This window comes from Anguilla rostrata, chromosome 4 (assembly GCF_018555375.3).
Source record: "Anguilla rostrata isolate EN2019 chromosome 4, ASM1855537v3, whole genome shotgun sequence".
NCBI lineage: Eukaryota > Metazoa > Chordata > Actinopteri > Anguilliformes > Anguillidae > Anguilla > Anguilla rostrata.
In genome coordinates this window covers 40,209,017-40,226,195 of record NC_057936.1, presented here as the reverse complement: position 1 = coordinate 40,226,195, position 17,179 = coordinate 40,209,017, and the positions used below count along the sequence as shown (strand labels likewise).

General features: G+C 42.6%; 1 protein-coding gene across 1 annotated transcript in view; it reads left to right on the top strand.

Moving 5' to 3' along the window:
- The window catches only part of LOC135253395 (fibronectin type III domain-containing protein 3B-like), a 152,208-nt gene that overhangs the window by 111,093 nt on the left and 23,936 nt on the right, over positions 1 to 17,179 (top strand). The window contains exons 15-22 of the mRNA XM_064332644.1: positions 3,950 to 4,088; positions 4,641 to 4,712; positions 4,857 to 4,975; positions 6,417 to 6,522; positions 8,532 to 8,704; positions 10,347 to 10,460; positions 10,976 to 11,125; positions 12,594 to 12,889. Coding sequence (XP_064188714.1) covers positions 3,950 to 4,088; positions 4,641 to 4,712; positions 4,857 to 4,975; positions 6,417 to 6,522; positions 8,532 to 8,704; positions 10,347 to 10,460; positions 10,976 to 11,125; positions 12,594 to 12,889 — 1,169 coding nt within the window. The remainder of the gene's footprint in view (positions 1 to 3,949; positions 4,089 to 4,640; positions 4,713 to 4,856; positions 4,976 to 6,416; positions 6,523 to 8,531; positions 8,705 to 10,346; positions 10,461 to 10,975; positions 11,126 to 12,593; positions 12,890 to 17,179) is intronic.

The following is a 17,179-nucleotide window of genomic DNA, read 5'->3' as shown; positions in this document are numbered from 1 at the left end:
AGGCCCAATTACTTATGGGTCAGTCAGTGCCTTACCCGCATCCTAATGCACCAGTTGCAAAGTACCTTGAAGGGACTCTGGGTTTCACACATAGTGGAATATGTTGGTCATCGTGACACCATACTTAACTGCTGAAAAATTGTGGTTGTGGTTGGGGTTGTGGCAGATGTTTTTTTGGCATAAAAATGAGTAGCAAATACTGCAGTGGTTTAGTTCAGCAAGGCTAGTTACTAGTGCTGAATATGCCTTTTTTCACATCTGTGATATCTTGGCTAGTTTGGCCAGCAGGGACATGCACACTTTGGTGGCCGAAGTCAGTGCGGAGTTTTGTTTGTATGAACTAGTTTTTGCTGCAAGTATACTGCCACCTTAGCACTGCCTAAAAGAGACTATTAAACAACTGGCTATGATCAAATTTAATCACAAAGCTTAAAATCCACGTTTCCATTTCATTTGAGTTTCTGTTGTATACTTTAATTTTTATTACCCAACACCACTGCAGACCATTCCATTATGATGAACCTTTTAACCTTTCTTGTGCAGGTAGTGTAATTATACTTTTTAGGTCTACTTCCCATTGGTTAGAAAAAAGATAAAGGCTACCATTTAATGCTGTAAACATTTCTGTGGCTTCCTGCACTGAAAGCATCATGTGACAGAGTGGAAACATTCAATCACATGTCAATCATGCACTTAATTAGAAGCTATTGAGGTAGATTACTGGGGAGGGGCAATTTGATAATTTGATGACAAGTGTTCTGATGTGTCGGTCCATGAATAAACAGCACAAGCAAAATGACGGTAAATTGCCATATTCTTAGAACGGTTTGAAAATACAACATCATACAAGTCCTGTAGCTTCATTCCCCAATCACATCCATATGCACCTGCTTTGTTTTCAAGAACTACAGTAAGACAGTCATTTGTCAGTTATCAATAAAACAATAGGCTCAATAAATCTCTTGCTGAGAAATGAAAAAACCATCCAAGCACAATGTGATCCTTACAGATCTCATTGAAAGGGTTGGGGTGTCAGCAACTCATTAAATTAATAATATAATCATTCTTTTTCTATTTGATTATCTTGACTTCCATACTCACTTTGATTTCCCAGGCTGTCACTGCAATGAGGAATATAATTCACAGTTCATAAACCTGGTTAAATAAAGGTAATGTTAGGAGCCGGGCTCGGCCTGGACCCAAATGCAGGACTCAGAGACAGCAGTAGATGGAATTCAAGAAAAGGGGTTTATTTGAGTACAGGCAGAGGGCGGTAGGGACCAGGGCAGACTTGGGACAGGGACCGCGAGGGTAGGTGAGGAGGTCCGGGATCCGGCTTGGCGTGGCGCTGAACGGAATTCCTCCGGTGTCGGCAGCGGAGCTGGGCTGGAGACTGGGAGGCCGGCAAAGGACGGGCTGGACCGGGAGGTTGGAGCTGGGGAGGTAACTGGGGAGAACAGGGGAACACGGAACAAGACGCAACGAAGACAACACGTAGGTACGACAGACAGGGGAACACTGAACAAGGTGCATGAACAAACAGTCAGTGGCCAAGAGAACAGTGCAAGGTAAGGAAACCGAAGAAGGTGCAGAGAAACGGGGTACAGAAAATAGTGCTAGGTTTTTAAGCGCGATTGCAAGGTGTGAAGCTGGGCAACAAATCAACGATCTGGCAAAGGCAGAAACAAAAAGTGTGGCTTTATAGTCTGGTACTAATTGGAATTAATCAGGGAGGGTGTGAGGAATGCGACCTGAACGAGTGAGAAAATGGCTGAGGGCTGGAAGTCATTAGGGAGTGCATGGGGAAAGATCACGCCCACCCTGTGGGGAAAAGCAAAGACATGGTGAGGAACAAAGCACAAGGAACAGAAATAACAGGAACACAAGGAAAACCATATGACAACCGAAACACGGGGGCATGACAGGTAAATCATGTAACAGTAAATGTGCGAGTCATGCTGTCGAGTGGTGGTTCCCAACCTTTTTTCCTTGGAGATTTCTCTTCTCACATTTCAGAAAAGCTAACCCCCCCCCCCCACACACACACACACACTCTCTCTCTCTCCATACACACACCTTCAACAAAACAAAAACATGACTTATCTCCTTACTAACATCCAATGCAAAATATGTGAATTGTGTTAACAGTAGCAAAGTTCACTTGTCAATAATCATAACGTCTCCGTAACACTTTTATTTACTGTAATTCTGTGTCATCCTGTTCATATGTAAACTAATGACAACCCTGGGCTTGCACTTCCCTGGCCAGTGATGTTATGTCAGGTTTGATTCTGGTGATAGTCAAAGTCTTGATGGACATCAAGTTTGTTGCTGGCTTTTGTTTATATTTTGTTATGTCTTCAGCCATTTTGTTGACTTTGTCTTTGACAGTGTTGTTAGAAATTGTGATGGCCTTCACTTTATCCACTACCCAAGGGCCACACAGTATCTCTGCTATTTGTATGCTGCCAGGTGTGATTAGCTTCTGTCTGTGTGGCTTTTCATTCATGGCGATCAACAGCGAAGACTCAAAAGATGCTTTTGTGGTTTTGTGTAAATCTCTGCCTGATATTCCAAATGCTTTCCTAATGTCTGACGGTCTTTGTACTGTTTCCTTTTCCTCTCTAAAAAGTCCTTACCTTTGTTCATGGCTTCTTTATTTTTAGTTTATTGGTTTCTCTTCACTTTGCTTGGTTTGCATGCTTTGTTAGCTAGTTTCTCACTGCATATGACTCAATCGGGCCAGGATCTAATCTTTGTTGCGAGCTCCCAAGATATTTTGGCTCCGGTGAATCATCACCTTTGTGTTTTTCTGACATATTTGCTCAAAAAAATATCACAGATGAGGATACTATATGCGAAAGCAAGCTAACCATCCCCCGAGGAGGATCATCTGATTTATGACCTATTGGATTGGTCTGTCCATTGTATATTAAACGCAGGCTGCTAAGGTGCAATATTTAAGGATGAGGACTAGATATGTATGTGGAATGCTAAGGAAAATGCAATAAAACTGTATTCTTAAACAAATATATGTTTGGTTTTTATTCTAGAAATGACCGATGAGTAAGTTATTATGATTTTGTGCAATGTGACTTGTAAAGTCTTCTTGACAACCTCACAGCAGTTGAGGCTGCTGATTGCTCTTATTTAAGCATGTCTTTAGTTCCAAACCGCCTTCGTCCGCTATCTCTCTGAGCTAATGGATCTTAAGTGTTTATGTGGCAGGATTGGGTGGGTTAATTGAGCTTTTAGAAAAGCGGTTGGAGGATGGTGCGGAAATGCAGGGTCTATCTGCCTGTTTTTGTTACGCTCACGCTTCAGAACTAATTTAGGACTGTGTATTTTATGTCAGCAGACCTGTGTGATTTTATGTCGACACAGTAGGGATTAAATTGGTGAACTGCTATTTAAACCTTGCTCTTCACCAACGTCATTCTCTCTGTCTCTCTCACTCTCTCTCCCCTTCTTTCACTCTCTCTTGCTCTCTCTCCCCATCCTTTTCAATTTTGATTTCTTTGCTTTCTTTCAGTTCAGAGTTAATTACAGTGCCAGGGCTCTCTCAGACATGGACTTACACAGTGCAGAAATTCATTGGTAGACACAGGAATTTTGCACTTTGTTGTTTTGATGGTGTCATACACTGTTTCCTCTTGCAGTGTTTCCACGCTGTGCTGTGGTGGCCTGTAATGTTGCATGTCTCCAGCCTGCATCATTGATCAACTGTGTCTGTCTCTTTCCCCCTCAGGATGATTGACAGTTTATCTCCGTGTTTGTCTCCTCCCTGTAGGATGATTGGTAGATTTGCAATATCCTGTGTGTGCCCCCCCGCCCTCCCCCAACCACTTATATCTGTTTCTGCTTCCAGGATGATTGACAGCTTGTATCAGTTTCTGCCTCCAGGATGACTGTAGACTCATATCTGTTTTTGTCTCCTCCCCTTTTGCAGCTGGTGGCCTCCAGTACAGAGGGGAGGAGCAGCCCCAGCGCAGTCCTGGTGTGCAATACAAGTCCAGACAAGCCGGGAACACCCACAGAGCTTCGCCTGAAGGGGGCAGTCACATCCAACAGCTTCTGCGTCACATGGGGTACGTAAGGCACCTCCCTTGTGAAAATTGGCTTTTTTTTTTTTTTTGCTACTATAACTTTGTTTATCCTCTGTTTATCCGGTTTTCAGTAGCACGGTTTACATTTTACATTCCTTTCCAATTACACACCTGGATGTTGACGTAGCTTAGGTTTAGTCCCATCTCCACTATGCAGTGGTGTTTTCTTACCCACTATTCAAAGTTGCAAACTACTTGGTCTCTGTACTATACTCCAAATGGCTGACTGAAATGTTACACAATTTGCTGACTTTAGTCCTTCCAGTCCATTCACTATAATAGCCCACTGCTGTTTAGTGCATAGCTGTCAGAAAAGAGGGAGGCACAGGGAAACTGCATGCTTGTAGCACATTATATCATTTTGCTGAAGGTTCATAAGTACATTCAGAAGTTAAAGTGAAAATGGGTCACTACAGAAAAGGTACAGATACAGATACCAGAGGACAAAGCTTTCACATACAAGTAAAATGCACAGAGGGCAAGGTCTTACTGTCTGATCTGGGTTTTTAAACCACACGTCACTTCTTGTTTCAGACCCTCCAGAAGACAACGGGGGCTCAGAGAACCTGATGTATCTCTTGGAAATTTTGGAAGGAGACTCTGATGGTACTGCTCCCATCATTGCTCAGTGCTTACAGTGGTTCATGCCAATTTTTTTGTTAAAAAAACCCATGTCATCTAAATTTGTAGGTACGCTCAGCACACGTGTGTTCCTCCTTTGAGAATAACCCTAAACATGTCTTTACTCAGGGAGTCCATGGGAAGTCGCGTACAGCGGTGCTGCCACAGAACATGTGTGCGACCAGTTAAAACCTGGCATTTTGTACAGACTACGGATCTGCTGCATCAGCACAGGTGGTCACAGTCAGGTAAGGGTGAAGTGCATCATGGGAAGGGGGTAGGGGTCCTGTATTGACATTTCTGAGTGAAGTGTCACATATCCGGACATCTGTCTGTGTCTGGAATGGAATGCTCATCTTATAGCAGACTGACTCTGAAGTGCACGTAACTTGCCTTTGCATGAGTGTCGAACCTTTGTCACAGGGCTCTGTAGAGTTGCAGTCTGCAAGGAGAATTTTCATTCAATTCATTGGTTTTGTTTATTTTTTAAAGCTTTACTCTTTGATTTACTGGCTTCTATTTTGGCATAGTAATGACACAAAAGGACCTTTTCTCATATAGTGATGTCCTTCTGAAGACAGGCAACTGCTGTGTCACTCAGTGCGTTTACATGCACAGTTGAAATCGATCTATATTAATAGCTCGATTTGGCCAAAGATGAGATTTAATTGGATTATTGTCGTAGTCCCAAAATACATGACTCGTATAGAATCGATTTATTGACCAAGGGTGTGTCTGACGAAGGCTTCTTATAAATCCCGCTTCCCCCAATTTGTCACAACTTTTTTAAATAGTTCGCCATTTTGCGTTTTTCTTCTATCCATGTATTATAGGATATTTAACTCCTTTAGTTGCGATAGCATGAAGTTGGTCTCCTCATCCGTCCAGAAATGTGTTTTTTTCGCCATGATACTAGGGAGGGCAAAACGGAGCTTTAGAATGTCGCCAGAAGTGTATGTGCGTGAGCGCGACAATGCTCACAGAAAAGGTCGTTTGTCGCCTTTTTTTAGTTCATTACAGTGGAGATAGAAGTGACAATAATTGTTACTGGTACTGGTACTGTGCTTTTAGCCTTTATTGATCGCCGTACAAGGTTAATGTGAAGTAGCTAGCACAACCGGACAGCACTAACCCATAAAAATGGTACTTGCTCAATCGAATGGTAAATGTGATACACGTTCGATTATAGTCAGCAGCACCAAAATTTTCTGTCACACCCTCAATAAGCAGCAAACGTATAACTGTGGTATAACACACACGGTATACATATTTGTGGTTATTGACATAGTCATGAATGAATGTCTGTATAGGGCTTATGAAGTAGTTAGCTACATCGTATGATGGAACATTCATAGACGGTTTACCAAAAACAGCACCTTCATGCTTCATTTTTGTATTTTGGGGATTTTATTGTGCCAATTTGCTGTGCTCCAATCTCCAGTTTCCCCCTGAAAAATATGCAGTGTGGATAGGAGAAGAAGGCATCTGAGGTTGTGGAAACCCTCAAACCCAAGTTATTCACTGAAACACAGAATATGGCAGAATGACAGGAACTGCCCATCTAGGAGTATCCAGTATTGCATCTTGCCTGGACTTGAGAAAGGGCCTCTGCCTCTTCAGGTCTCTGACCTGGCAGCGGTGTGATCTGTGTGTGAGGAGCTGAGGTGTCTCTCCTGCTCTCTCCTCCAGTGTTCGGAGATTGGGCCGGTCCACACGCTCAAAGTGGCCCCAGGCCCCTGTCAGCCACCAAGGATTGTGGGTAAAGCTAAACACAAAGAGGTGCACTTAGAGTGGGGTGAGTTAGTCCTTTCCATCCCTCTGTGTGTGTGCGTGTGTGTGCATGTGTGCGTGCATGTGTGCGCGTATGTGTCTGTGCGCATGCATGTTAAGTTGCCTATTATGTGTGCATACATGAACAAACCACTGCACTGTGTGTATGAATGTCTGTCAGGGTGTGTGAAGGCATGCATGTTTCTTTGTGATTATGTGAGCTTTTCTTTGTGAGTGCTGCATGGATGTTGTGTTGATTTTTCATGAATATATATGTGCCTGTTAAACAGTGTTATTTTTTGGAAGGATACCTCAAAGATTTTTGCAGCGTAGCACACATTTGTGAATTTAGCATGTGGATTAATGTTTTTAAGGGCAGAGGCTGTGGTCAGTGTGGTTATTTCTGTAGGAAACCCTGAAAAGTGCCAAACTCTCTGTGCTGTATAGGTATGCCATCCCGCCCCGCCAAGGCATAACTTGGCAGGATGGCATACCTGCCATCCCAATTGGTACTAATTTTGAATGTGCTCTTGAAAGATTAGGTAATTGCCCTTTACTTGAACTGCTGGGAAGGACGTTCATGAATGTATCACATTTATTGCTGAATTCATTTTTTTCTGCTGTTTAACTTGAGTATTTGGAACAGAGTTGGAATAGATATTGCTCCCCTTTTCACTTGGTTCATCTTTCAGCCCTTCTGTTCTCTGGCGTGATAATCTTTCCACAATAACAACAGTCAAAACACGTTACACTATGCATTGGCTGCCGTTTCCTCTGTGGCATTTCCAGCAGTATCCAGCAGTAAACCATTTCATCTTATCTCAGCACTGCATGGGGTTTTCAAACCCGGTACTGGGGCCTCCTGTGTGTACTGGTTTTTGTTACAGCCAATTTCTTGATCAAATAAGCTTGTTGAAAACATGTTCAAGGTTCCACTTTCAGCTTTTTTTTACCTTCAATAATTAAGACGTAACTGATTTCACCTGTGAATCTATAGTGTAATAAATTAAAGAAAGAACGCTTTCTAGAGATATTCCATTTAGCACTTTAAAGACAATGAAAGAATTTGCTGATCCGCTAATTAATAGTAATTTGATGTCAATATGGGACATTTATTCTATATGACATGCTAGCTATTTTTGACATAATTCTGCTTAATAGGGTAAATCATCCTTTTAAACATTATGTGTCAAATTGAGCAATTAGCAGATTGTTACATTTCAGGAGTTGCAATTGCTGTTGGAAGAATAACCAGCATACGCAGGGGTCCCCCAGGATGGAGAATGAAAACTGACCTCAAAAACAATACAGTATTTTCAGACTATAGTCACATTCTGCTCTGTGACACTATATATATTTCTATGAATTTAGGAGTGGACGTAACTGCAGGGTATAGTAGAGGTGTCCCCACCCAGGAGTCTAACCCTTGACATGCTTTATTAAGGGCAATGATACTGGCACTCCTGCAACCTTGCATTTCTCCTGTCTCCATGGTAACTCCATGGAGAACTTTAAAGATTACCCAGCATTCAAGGCTGCAGCCCTCATTCACAACACAGAAAGTGCTCCAAATGTATCTCTGAAAAGGAGGCAGGCTGGGAAGGGACTAGCTTTCAGGACTACACCACAGAAAATAAACATTCCAGCATCTGTGTTTGGAAAGTCTGAGGTGCCATTTTATGGTTAAAAGATTTGATAGAGGGTGAGTGGAGAACGCCGGCTCACTCGCCTCTGTTGGAGCTATTCCTGTTTCAACAACATGCTAACAAGCTTAGCCACAGGTCTTATAGAAAAATTAATATATTGAAATATTAATTTGAAAGTAAACATTTTAGTTGGTTATCTAATGTAAACCCTTTGCCAAAGAACCCATGAGCTTGTGTGTATTGGCTAGATTACATTTGCTCGATAACCAAAGATTTTTAAATGCAATTGCATTGCAGTTTGCTTGCCATCTAGTGAAGGATTGGCGGCATGGTAAAGTGTGATTTGATGGAAGGCTGTGATGTCATAGTGCATGCTCCTCCCATTCAGATTGCCCATCCTGCGAAGGGACAAATGAAGTGACACAGTACAGCCTGGAGATGGGTGGTGTGGACATGGAGCTTGCCCAGGTGTACCATGGATCCGACCTCGAGTGCACCGTGGCCAGCCTGCTCCCCGGCACCACCTACAGTTTCCGCCTGCGAGCCGCCAATGACGCCGGGGTGGGTGCCCCGGCAACACCATGGAAACGCTCCAGAGCATTCAGTCTACACCACATCCATTCAGCGTGTGCTCGCATCCAGGACTATTTGCAAAAACGAACTGCAGTTGTCTGCAGACAGTTCGGCATTCCAAATTAGGGTGGTAACTGGACATATTTAGCTCCAAGTTGGGTGCCAAATTTATAAGAAAAAAAAGGACATGCTTTTAAAGTAACTTCATTCAGTTAATGAAAGCTGAAGGGGTTGTTCAAAAAAACATAAGAAACAATCTTAAAGCCAGGTTATGAGAGATCAGCACTTACTTTCAAAAATTGCTTTCAAATTTCAGACCTTTTTTTTCAGACCTTGTGCAATTTTCTAAAATCTCAAATCTTGCAGAGTATTTCAGTTCTTATATTTTTCAGCCTTCAGACTAAGTTGTTTAGAGGGATCACTTTCTGTTTGTGGCACCCTAACCAGGTGCAAGCTCAGTAATATTCGTGCAGTTGTAAGACACACACACACACGCACACACACACACACACACACACACACACGTGCTTGACCCGTACAATGAGGGGGTCTGGTGGCTGTGTTATGCTTTGGGGCACATTTTCTGAGCATAGGGTCCACTTCCCCCCATTAGAGGGAAGGCTCATTGCAAATCAGTACAAAGGTATTCTGAGTGATCACCTTTATCCTATGATGAAACATTTCTATCCTGATTGGAGTGGTCTCTTTTAGGATGACAATGCCCCCATCCACAGGGCACATGAGTATGGTTTGATGAGTATAAAAATAATGTGAATCATATGCTATGGCCTTCGCAGTCACCAAATCTCAACCCAATCAAACACCTATGGGAGATTTTGGACTGATGTGTTAGACAGCGCTCTCCACAAACATCATCAAAACACCAAATGAGGGAATATCTTTTGGAAGAATGGTGTTCCATCCTTCCAGTAGAGTTCCAGAGACTTGTAGAATCGATGCCAAGGTGCATTGAAGCCGTTCTGGCAGCTTGTGATGGCCCAACACCTTACTAATGACACTTTATGTTTGTCTTTCCTTTACTTTGTCACCTGTTTGTGTGAGTGTGTATATATATGTATATATATATATATATATATATACACACACACACAGAATATGTAAAACATCTTTCATATCCTACGAAAGCGATGTATTTTTTTCTCTCTGCAACTTTCTGTTCAGTTATGAAACCAATTACTGAGCTTGTGAGGTCACTGACGAGGATAAAATGCATTGTACCCAGTGCACTCACCCTGGATCACTTCAATTGTTTATCACATACAGTATTAGCTTGAGTTAGAATTAGTGTCAGGAATTCTCAACCTGGACCTGTTTTCGTTTCTGTATGTATTCATTGCTTGAACAGTTTTCTCATTGCTCATTAGCTGTATGTGTCCATTGATATTATGCACAGCTTGTTTGCTGTATATTGTAGTTTATTCTGGCGGACACTTTCTGCTGTGTTTTATAATTCTGACTTTAATGGGTATCTCTGTCTGCGTTATGAAATACTAGTTTAATCGACAGCCGAATCTCAACATGAGATTCTAAGGTAATGTTTTATGTGGGTGTGACATCTATGTGCTTGTGGGTCCGTGGTAATGTGAACATGAGTGATTTCTTTCCCCAGTTTGGACCGTACTCTGAAGCCACAGAGGTGACAACTGCAGCTGGTCCTCCTGGCCAGTGTGGGGCACCAGTACTGAGCTTAACGTCTGATTGCTGCATCCTGGTGAGCTGGGAGGTATGTGCTACATCTGTGTTTATGTATAGTGTGTGTTTGGGGGGGGGGGGCTGCACTAGGGCAGCATGGACAATGAAGCGTTTATACCACTGTACTGAGGTATTGTGGGTAATGGAGTGTTTATCCTAGTCTTCTACACTGCACTGAGACGTGAGTGTGTGTATATGTGTGTGTGGGTTTGGAAATGTATAAATTGTTAGAGAGCCTCAGGTCTCAGCAGATGCCTTGTTTTCATGCCAATGCTTTTGTATTATTCCTGTAATATTTAGCTGTTGATACATTGATATGTGCTTGTGGGTACAACAGCAGTCCCAGGAGGTGTTCAAATCCATCATCACTCTGCATCACTGCGTTACTCAATTGATAAAGAGACATGAACACCTCTGACAAGAGCAGGGAAGCTCATTTAAACACACTGCTTGTAGTGTGTCCTGTCAACCGGAACATTTTTCTTAAACTGGTTGTTAACTGATGTGCTACCTTGCTCTGAACTGTTGCCCTTCTTTTTGCTCTAGGGCCCAGAGACATCCGGGACCGACATATCGGAGTACCGGCTGGAGTGGGGCCATGACGAGGACTCACTGGAGCCCATCTACTGTGGTACTGAAACCCAGTATGAGATATCGGGTCTGGCACCAGCAATATACTACTGCTGTAGACTACAGGTAAAGGCTTATTCCTGCTGTGCACTACAGGAAACTGGATGACTGTTGTAGACAATAAAACTTAACAATGCCGCTGTAAACCTCAAGAAATCTCGCTGTACCACTGTAAACTATTGGAAATCTGTTTGCACGACTGTTAACTACATTAAATCTCATTGCACCACTGTAAACTACAGTAAATCTCACTGTTCCACTGTAAACTACAGTAAACCTCATGGTACCACTGCAAACTGCAGTAAATCTCACTGTACCCCTGTAACAACTTTGCGCTTGGCCCCAGATTTTTGTAGCTGGTATTTTTATTGGACCATTATCCAGGGTGGCTTTTCCATTTGCATGTAGTGCTTTTTGCAGCTGGATATTTGCTGAAGTAATTCAGGTTTAGTGTGTCTCTCAAAGATATATGCTTAAAAGTTGTTAAAAAAATAATATAGATTTTTTTTCATTTTGCAAAGAAAGTTCTTGAGAGTACTACACAGAACCTGGGTGGGGAAACCCCTAGCCTTAAGGAGTTTCCTCAATCCTGGGTTTGAACAAAAATTGTTAATAGTAATTTTCAAAGCATCACCATGGTCAGTTCGACTCTTTTACAGTTTTTAAGCAGGAAGGAATCCACAAAAAGATTGGAATGCTTATGCACCCATGGGCCTGCACTACCAGGAAAACAACCATCAGGCCGCTAGCTACAGTAGCTGCTCTGAAATGGCTGTCTACTTGTGGGATGGGAGCGATGGGTCTGCAGTTACCACAGAGTGGTCTGAAGAACAAATTGTCTGCATTCATCAAAGAACCCCTCCTCCACGTAATCTGATTTAGTAATGAAGTGGTCCCTGCAGACCCGTCCCACTGGTCAACTGCCATTTCAGAGCAGCCAGCCAGTGACACAGTAGTCGTGAAAATATTATTCATTTGCAAATCACAGGGCAATACAAAAGGCCCCTTGTTTGGTTCTCTCTTTTGTTTTTTCCTCACGATTGATCGTTGAGCTCATTGAAAGTCAGCAGTCTCGTAATAGGAGCTACCTTGACCAATCAACCTAGTAACATCACAACCTACTGTAGCTTGTTTCAAGATAGCTGTGCTCTAGTGCTAGTAGCTGAAAAAAAGTGAACTAACGTTTATTATTGCAGCTGTGTCTGCAATAGGCAGCGATGAGTGGGCAGCATGTTTTTAGCTAGTAGTAAAACGGTAAATAAAGGCAATAGATTTTTACAAGTTAAACAGGGTCCAGCTGGTACCTGCACCAGACAGCATGCTCGGCCAGTCAGTCTTTATCGCACTTGCATGTGCCACTCGGGCTATTTGGTTTCAGTCTGGGACAAGGCTACCATGGTGAGGTCCGCCAAGGGTCATGGGAATATGATCAGTGTTGACTGTATTTATGGAATTTCCCTCTCCTCTTTTATTATCTTGTGGAAGTGGCTGATGGTCACTTCTTACTTTCCTCTTTCTCCTCCGTTTCTTTAAGGCAGCCAATCAGGCGGGAGCAGGACCCTACAGCGAGGTGGTGGGATGCCAGACCCCTCCCACCGTGCCTGGCCCTGTCCCAGCCTTCTTTCTCATGGAGTCTGACCCCACAGAGGGCCGAAACTTATCCCCCTCAACCTGCCTTGCTCTGAAGTGGGAGGAGGCCTGCGACAATGGGTCAGAGGTCACAAACTACAACATCATGATCTGCAATGAGCAGATCGGAAACGAGCTGATCACCATCGGCCGCCTCAATTGTCATGTGATGGAGGGCCTGGAGCCAGACAGCGAGTACAGGTAGAGATGCTTTGGATCCTTCTCAAGGGATTCTGATAAATCTGTCTGTCTGTTTGTCTGTCTGCCTATTCATTTGTATATCTTTCTAGCTACACTATTTTCTTGTATATTGTTCTGTCTATTTATCTGTATCTGTTTATCTGTTTATCTCTCTGTCTGTCTGTTTGTCTTCCTGTAGAAAAGGCAGGTAGTGCACACACATTTCACATTTCATTTCACAGTTCACCGGTACCTTGGTTTGAAATACAATTTATGAGAGGGAAAAAAGCATAGTGCTGTATATTCCATTCTCTAAAACAAATTTAATCAAACGTGAGTAGTCAGACCAAACCATCTGCAATTCAGCCCACCCCAAGGGGACCAGTGCTCCTGTCTGAGGAAGACCCTCTGGACAAATCAGTAGGTTTAATCAATCACCCCTGAAGGGTGTCATAAGTAAGAGTCGCCCCGATGGCTTCGTCTCACTGCAGGGACTGACTGGACAGCAGGACAGGCAGTGTTCAGACCTTGATCCCAGTACCGGCGGCTTCTTGCTGTTAGGGTTCTTACTTTATATCCAAGCCTCTCCCTGCAGGCTTAATCACTCCCATAAAAGAGTCCTGCTGATTTACTGCCTCTGCAGCACTGCGGGCTCCAATGCTACCCTAAATGAACGACCACCGTCCCATTCAACCACACTCCTATGGTGCAGGAACAAACCCCTCGTAGAGGTTCATCAGGCATTTTAAGTGAGCTAAACCATTCAGATCCAGTATACTCGTTTTATTGTGAAACAAGAACAATTGCTCCACCACGCCCAACCCCCACTGCCCACAAGGCCAGGAGAGTCTGTTGGTGAAGTAATGGCTTATGACGTAGAAGTTTCAGCGTCCCTGGGCCAATGCAGAGTCAATTTCATCTGCTGCATAGATGAGAGTTACTGATTTCTGGCTGTGTGCCAGAATTATGGTCATAGTTTCACACTCAAACAGGCTGTATCATTTCAAAGAGCCGATACTCCTGGCTTTGTGCTGTGGCTGCTGCGACATCAGAAAGTAGTTCCCAAATTATTCAGTAAAAAGTATATTTTTGCATTCATTGCATGAATAAATTAATGCTGAATAGGTTATAATTACATGGCCTTCATTCTCCTGCTAAAGGAGAAAGGAGATTTAGGCCTTAATGTCAGAATATGTGCACACAAAAATGTAATTAATACCAGTTATGGTCAATCTGAGTAACACAGCAAAAGGTTGATGCTGTGGGTTCCTAAGAAGGTTACTTAAGCCCTATTTCTACAATTGTATTAAAGTACATATTGGATCTGCCAAACGTCAAAATGACAAAAAATCATCCAATTCATCCATCCACTCACACCAATGGACAAATCAATCATTTTACGCCTTGTGAATGTTATTGTGAATTTGATATTTGTATTTTTGTGGGAATTTGAATTAGTCAGAAAGTATTATTTCACATTAAGTGAAATGGGACTCGTTCCACTGTGGTATAAATATAATGTGATGCACATGCCAAGCTCCCTTAGTCATCCATCAACAGGGGCAAGGTCAGAGAACACACAAATCAAATGACAAAATGATGCTAACCGTCATAAATCAGGCTAAGGCTATAAAATCTGAAAGCCTGGTAATACCCATCTCCACTATTAAGGCAATAATTAAGAAGTTTGAAACGACTGGATTTGTGCAGGAGTCTCCATGCTGATAGGAGAAGGAAATCTGCCATTTGTCATGGCCGAACATTTCACCGCATGGTTTTTTACCAAGCAAGCCATCGACCCGGGGAAGGCACGTATCCCATGTTTGAAAAGGCCAGTTCACAGAAACTTAAATGTCCCTCTCAGACAGCTTGTTCATGAAGGGAGTGCAATTTTGAAGCTCTGGTACTAAAATGTGCTTCCTATGGACTTCTAATACTGACAGGTTAAAAATGATATTATATGTGGTATGCTGAGTATTGCTATTTATGGCTTAAGAGAATGTGCCAGTATTTGAAAAGGTGATCTGTTGACACTTTAAAATCTCTAAAGATGCAAAAAAATAATAATAATAAAGTCCTGCGAACAAAGTGCTTAGTTGCTCTTTGTTTTTTTTCATTCTCAAACCAGATTTCTTTTAAATAAACATATTTTCTTTCCCAATTCCAAGCCATGCCCCAGCATTTATCGGTTTAATGTAAATTATATAATATGTAGAGTAGATTCACTTATATGTTTATCCAATCACACTTTTTTTGTTTTTGGCTGCCTCGCAGAACCACCCATAAGCTCACGCATCAACTAGCTTAATTTCCCACTGAGGCTGCATCAGCCTGCAGATCCGTGACAATAAACTGAAACAAAATGTCATTTTTCTTGGCTAATGGGCTCTCGGGGTCTGGAGAGCACTGTGGGAACATGCTAATGCCTGTAACTACCTTCTTATGTCTGTGCGGTAATGGGGGAGGGTGGCAATTGATGAAGGAAAATGGACACCACCTCACGGCCTGGTGCTTCTTCCCTTGCTGCAGTATGTAAACAATCTTGTAAAACACCACTGCTCCCTGAACGCTGCCCAGCCCAGAAACAAGACAACCTCAAGGGGAATTGGCTCGAGTGCATCTCTACGTTCACTGGTGATTTAGGGTGATTTGTCTTATGCAGAACGCAACCAGCAATTTGCTGCTTCAGCCAAACTGCTATATTGCATAACATTCATTACCCCTTATCAAGGTTGTATTTTCACCACTCACTCCTCGTCACGTTGGCCGAACGCACATAAAACACGCATCTTCTCTTTGCCTCTTATCCCCTGCAAGCCGCCCCACACCCCCCAAAAAAGATATTCCCCTAGTCTTTTTGGGAGAAAACATTTGGGAGAAGGCATACTGTAACTGGTCCCTGAAGACAGATCCAGAGTAGTCAGAATATTTATCCCGCTTTCAGATAAACCAATGCAGGGGAAGTGTCCAGGGGCCCAGTGCTTTTTCTCAGTGGGGAAATGGCAGTAAGCCTACTTGCCCTCAGGGAGGTGGCAGAATGCCATTAAATCTCAGCACCAGGTGTGAACGTGGGGGCTGGGGGTGTTGTGGGAATTGTTCCTTTCTTTGCACAGATGGCTTCAACATAGGGCCTTTTAAACACAATTAAACACAAGGATTTCAATCAGTGAGCTCTTTCCCAAATCCCCTTAATAACCCTGATGAAGAAAAAAAGCCATTGTAACTTCTCTACAATATGCATGTTAACACTCATCTTTATATTATGGATACTTGTCTGTCAACAGAGTGTTACAGTGATGACATCTTTTTGTCAGCCAACTCAGAGGTTTCTTCCGCCATGGGTTCTCTTGGCAGATGCTTTTTTTCCATAGGGACTTCGTTTTCTGTAGATGGTCTGTGGTTAACGTAAGCCTTTAACGAGTTTCACGTTTTGTTTTACGAGACAAATTAGACGCGTTAATATCTGAACTGTGAATTTTGAGGCTGTTGTGAGCTTTTAAAATGTAACTTGCTAAGAAGTTGCTATATTGAAACTACCATGGTTGTCATGTGCAGGTGGGCTAGTATGAAAACTTGGGTTGTGAAATTCATGATTGAGATATTAATTAATGTAATTTATCCTGTAGAGCATTAAACTAACACTTTATTGGTAAATGGACTGTATTTATATAGCGCTTTTATCCAAGGCGCTTTACAATTGATGCCTCTCATTCATCCACACACATCATCGGTGAAAGGCTGTCATGAAAGGTACCAATCAGCTCATTGGGAGCAATTAGGGGTTAGGTGTCTTGCTCAGGGACACTTCGACACGCCCAGGGCGGGGGATCGAACCGGCAACCCTCCGACTGCCAGACAACCGCTCTTACCTCCTGAGCTATGTCGCCCCTTGGTATTCAGTGACACATTCACAATCTCTTACATCTGACTGTTCTTCAGATGGGATTGAATGAGGTTTTTATTTTCTGATATTCTAGAGTAGGGTTCCTCTCTGCCACAGTGTCCCTGTCTGCCACTCATCTTTTATCTTATTTCATGCCTATTTTTCTTTTCTTTTATTTTCTTTGTGAGGTCAGTGAGAACACCTTTGACCGTGGTTATTCCTGATGAAATTGAGAGAATTGTATGGTAATGTTGTGTACTATATGTGTTTGTCAGCCAAAAAGTAATGTGGAATCTGTATTCACTTTCAGAAACTAAACAAATTAATTACAAACTGTAATGTGAAAAGTAAATAATGCATATATGTAAATTTCAGCAAATCTGAAAGCTACTGACCAAAGAAAGCTTTAGGTACCCAATACATCGATC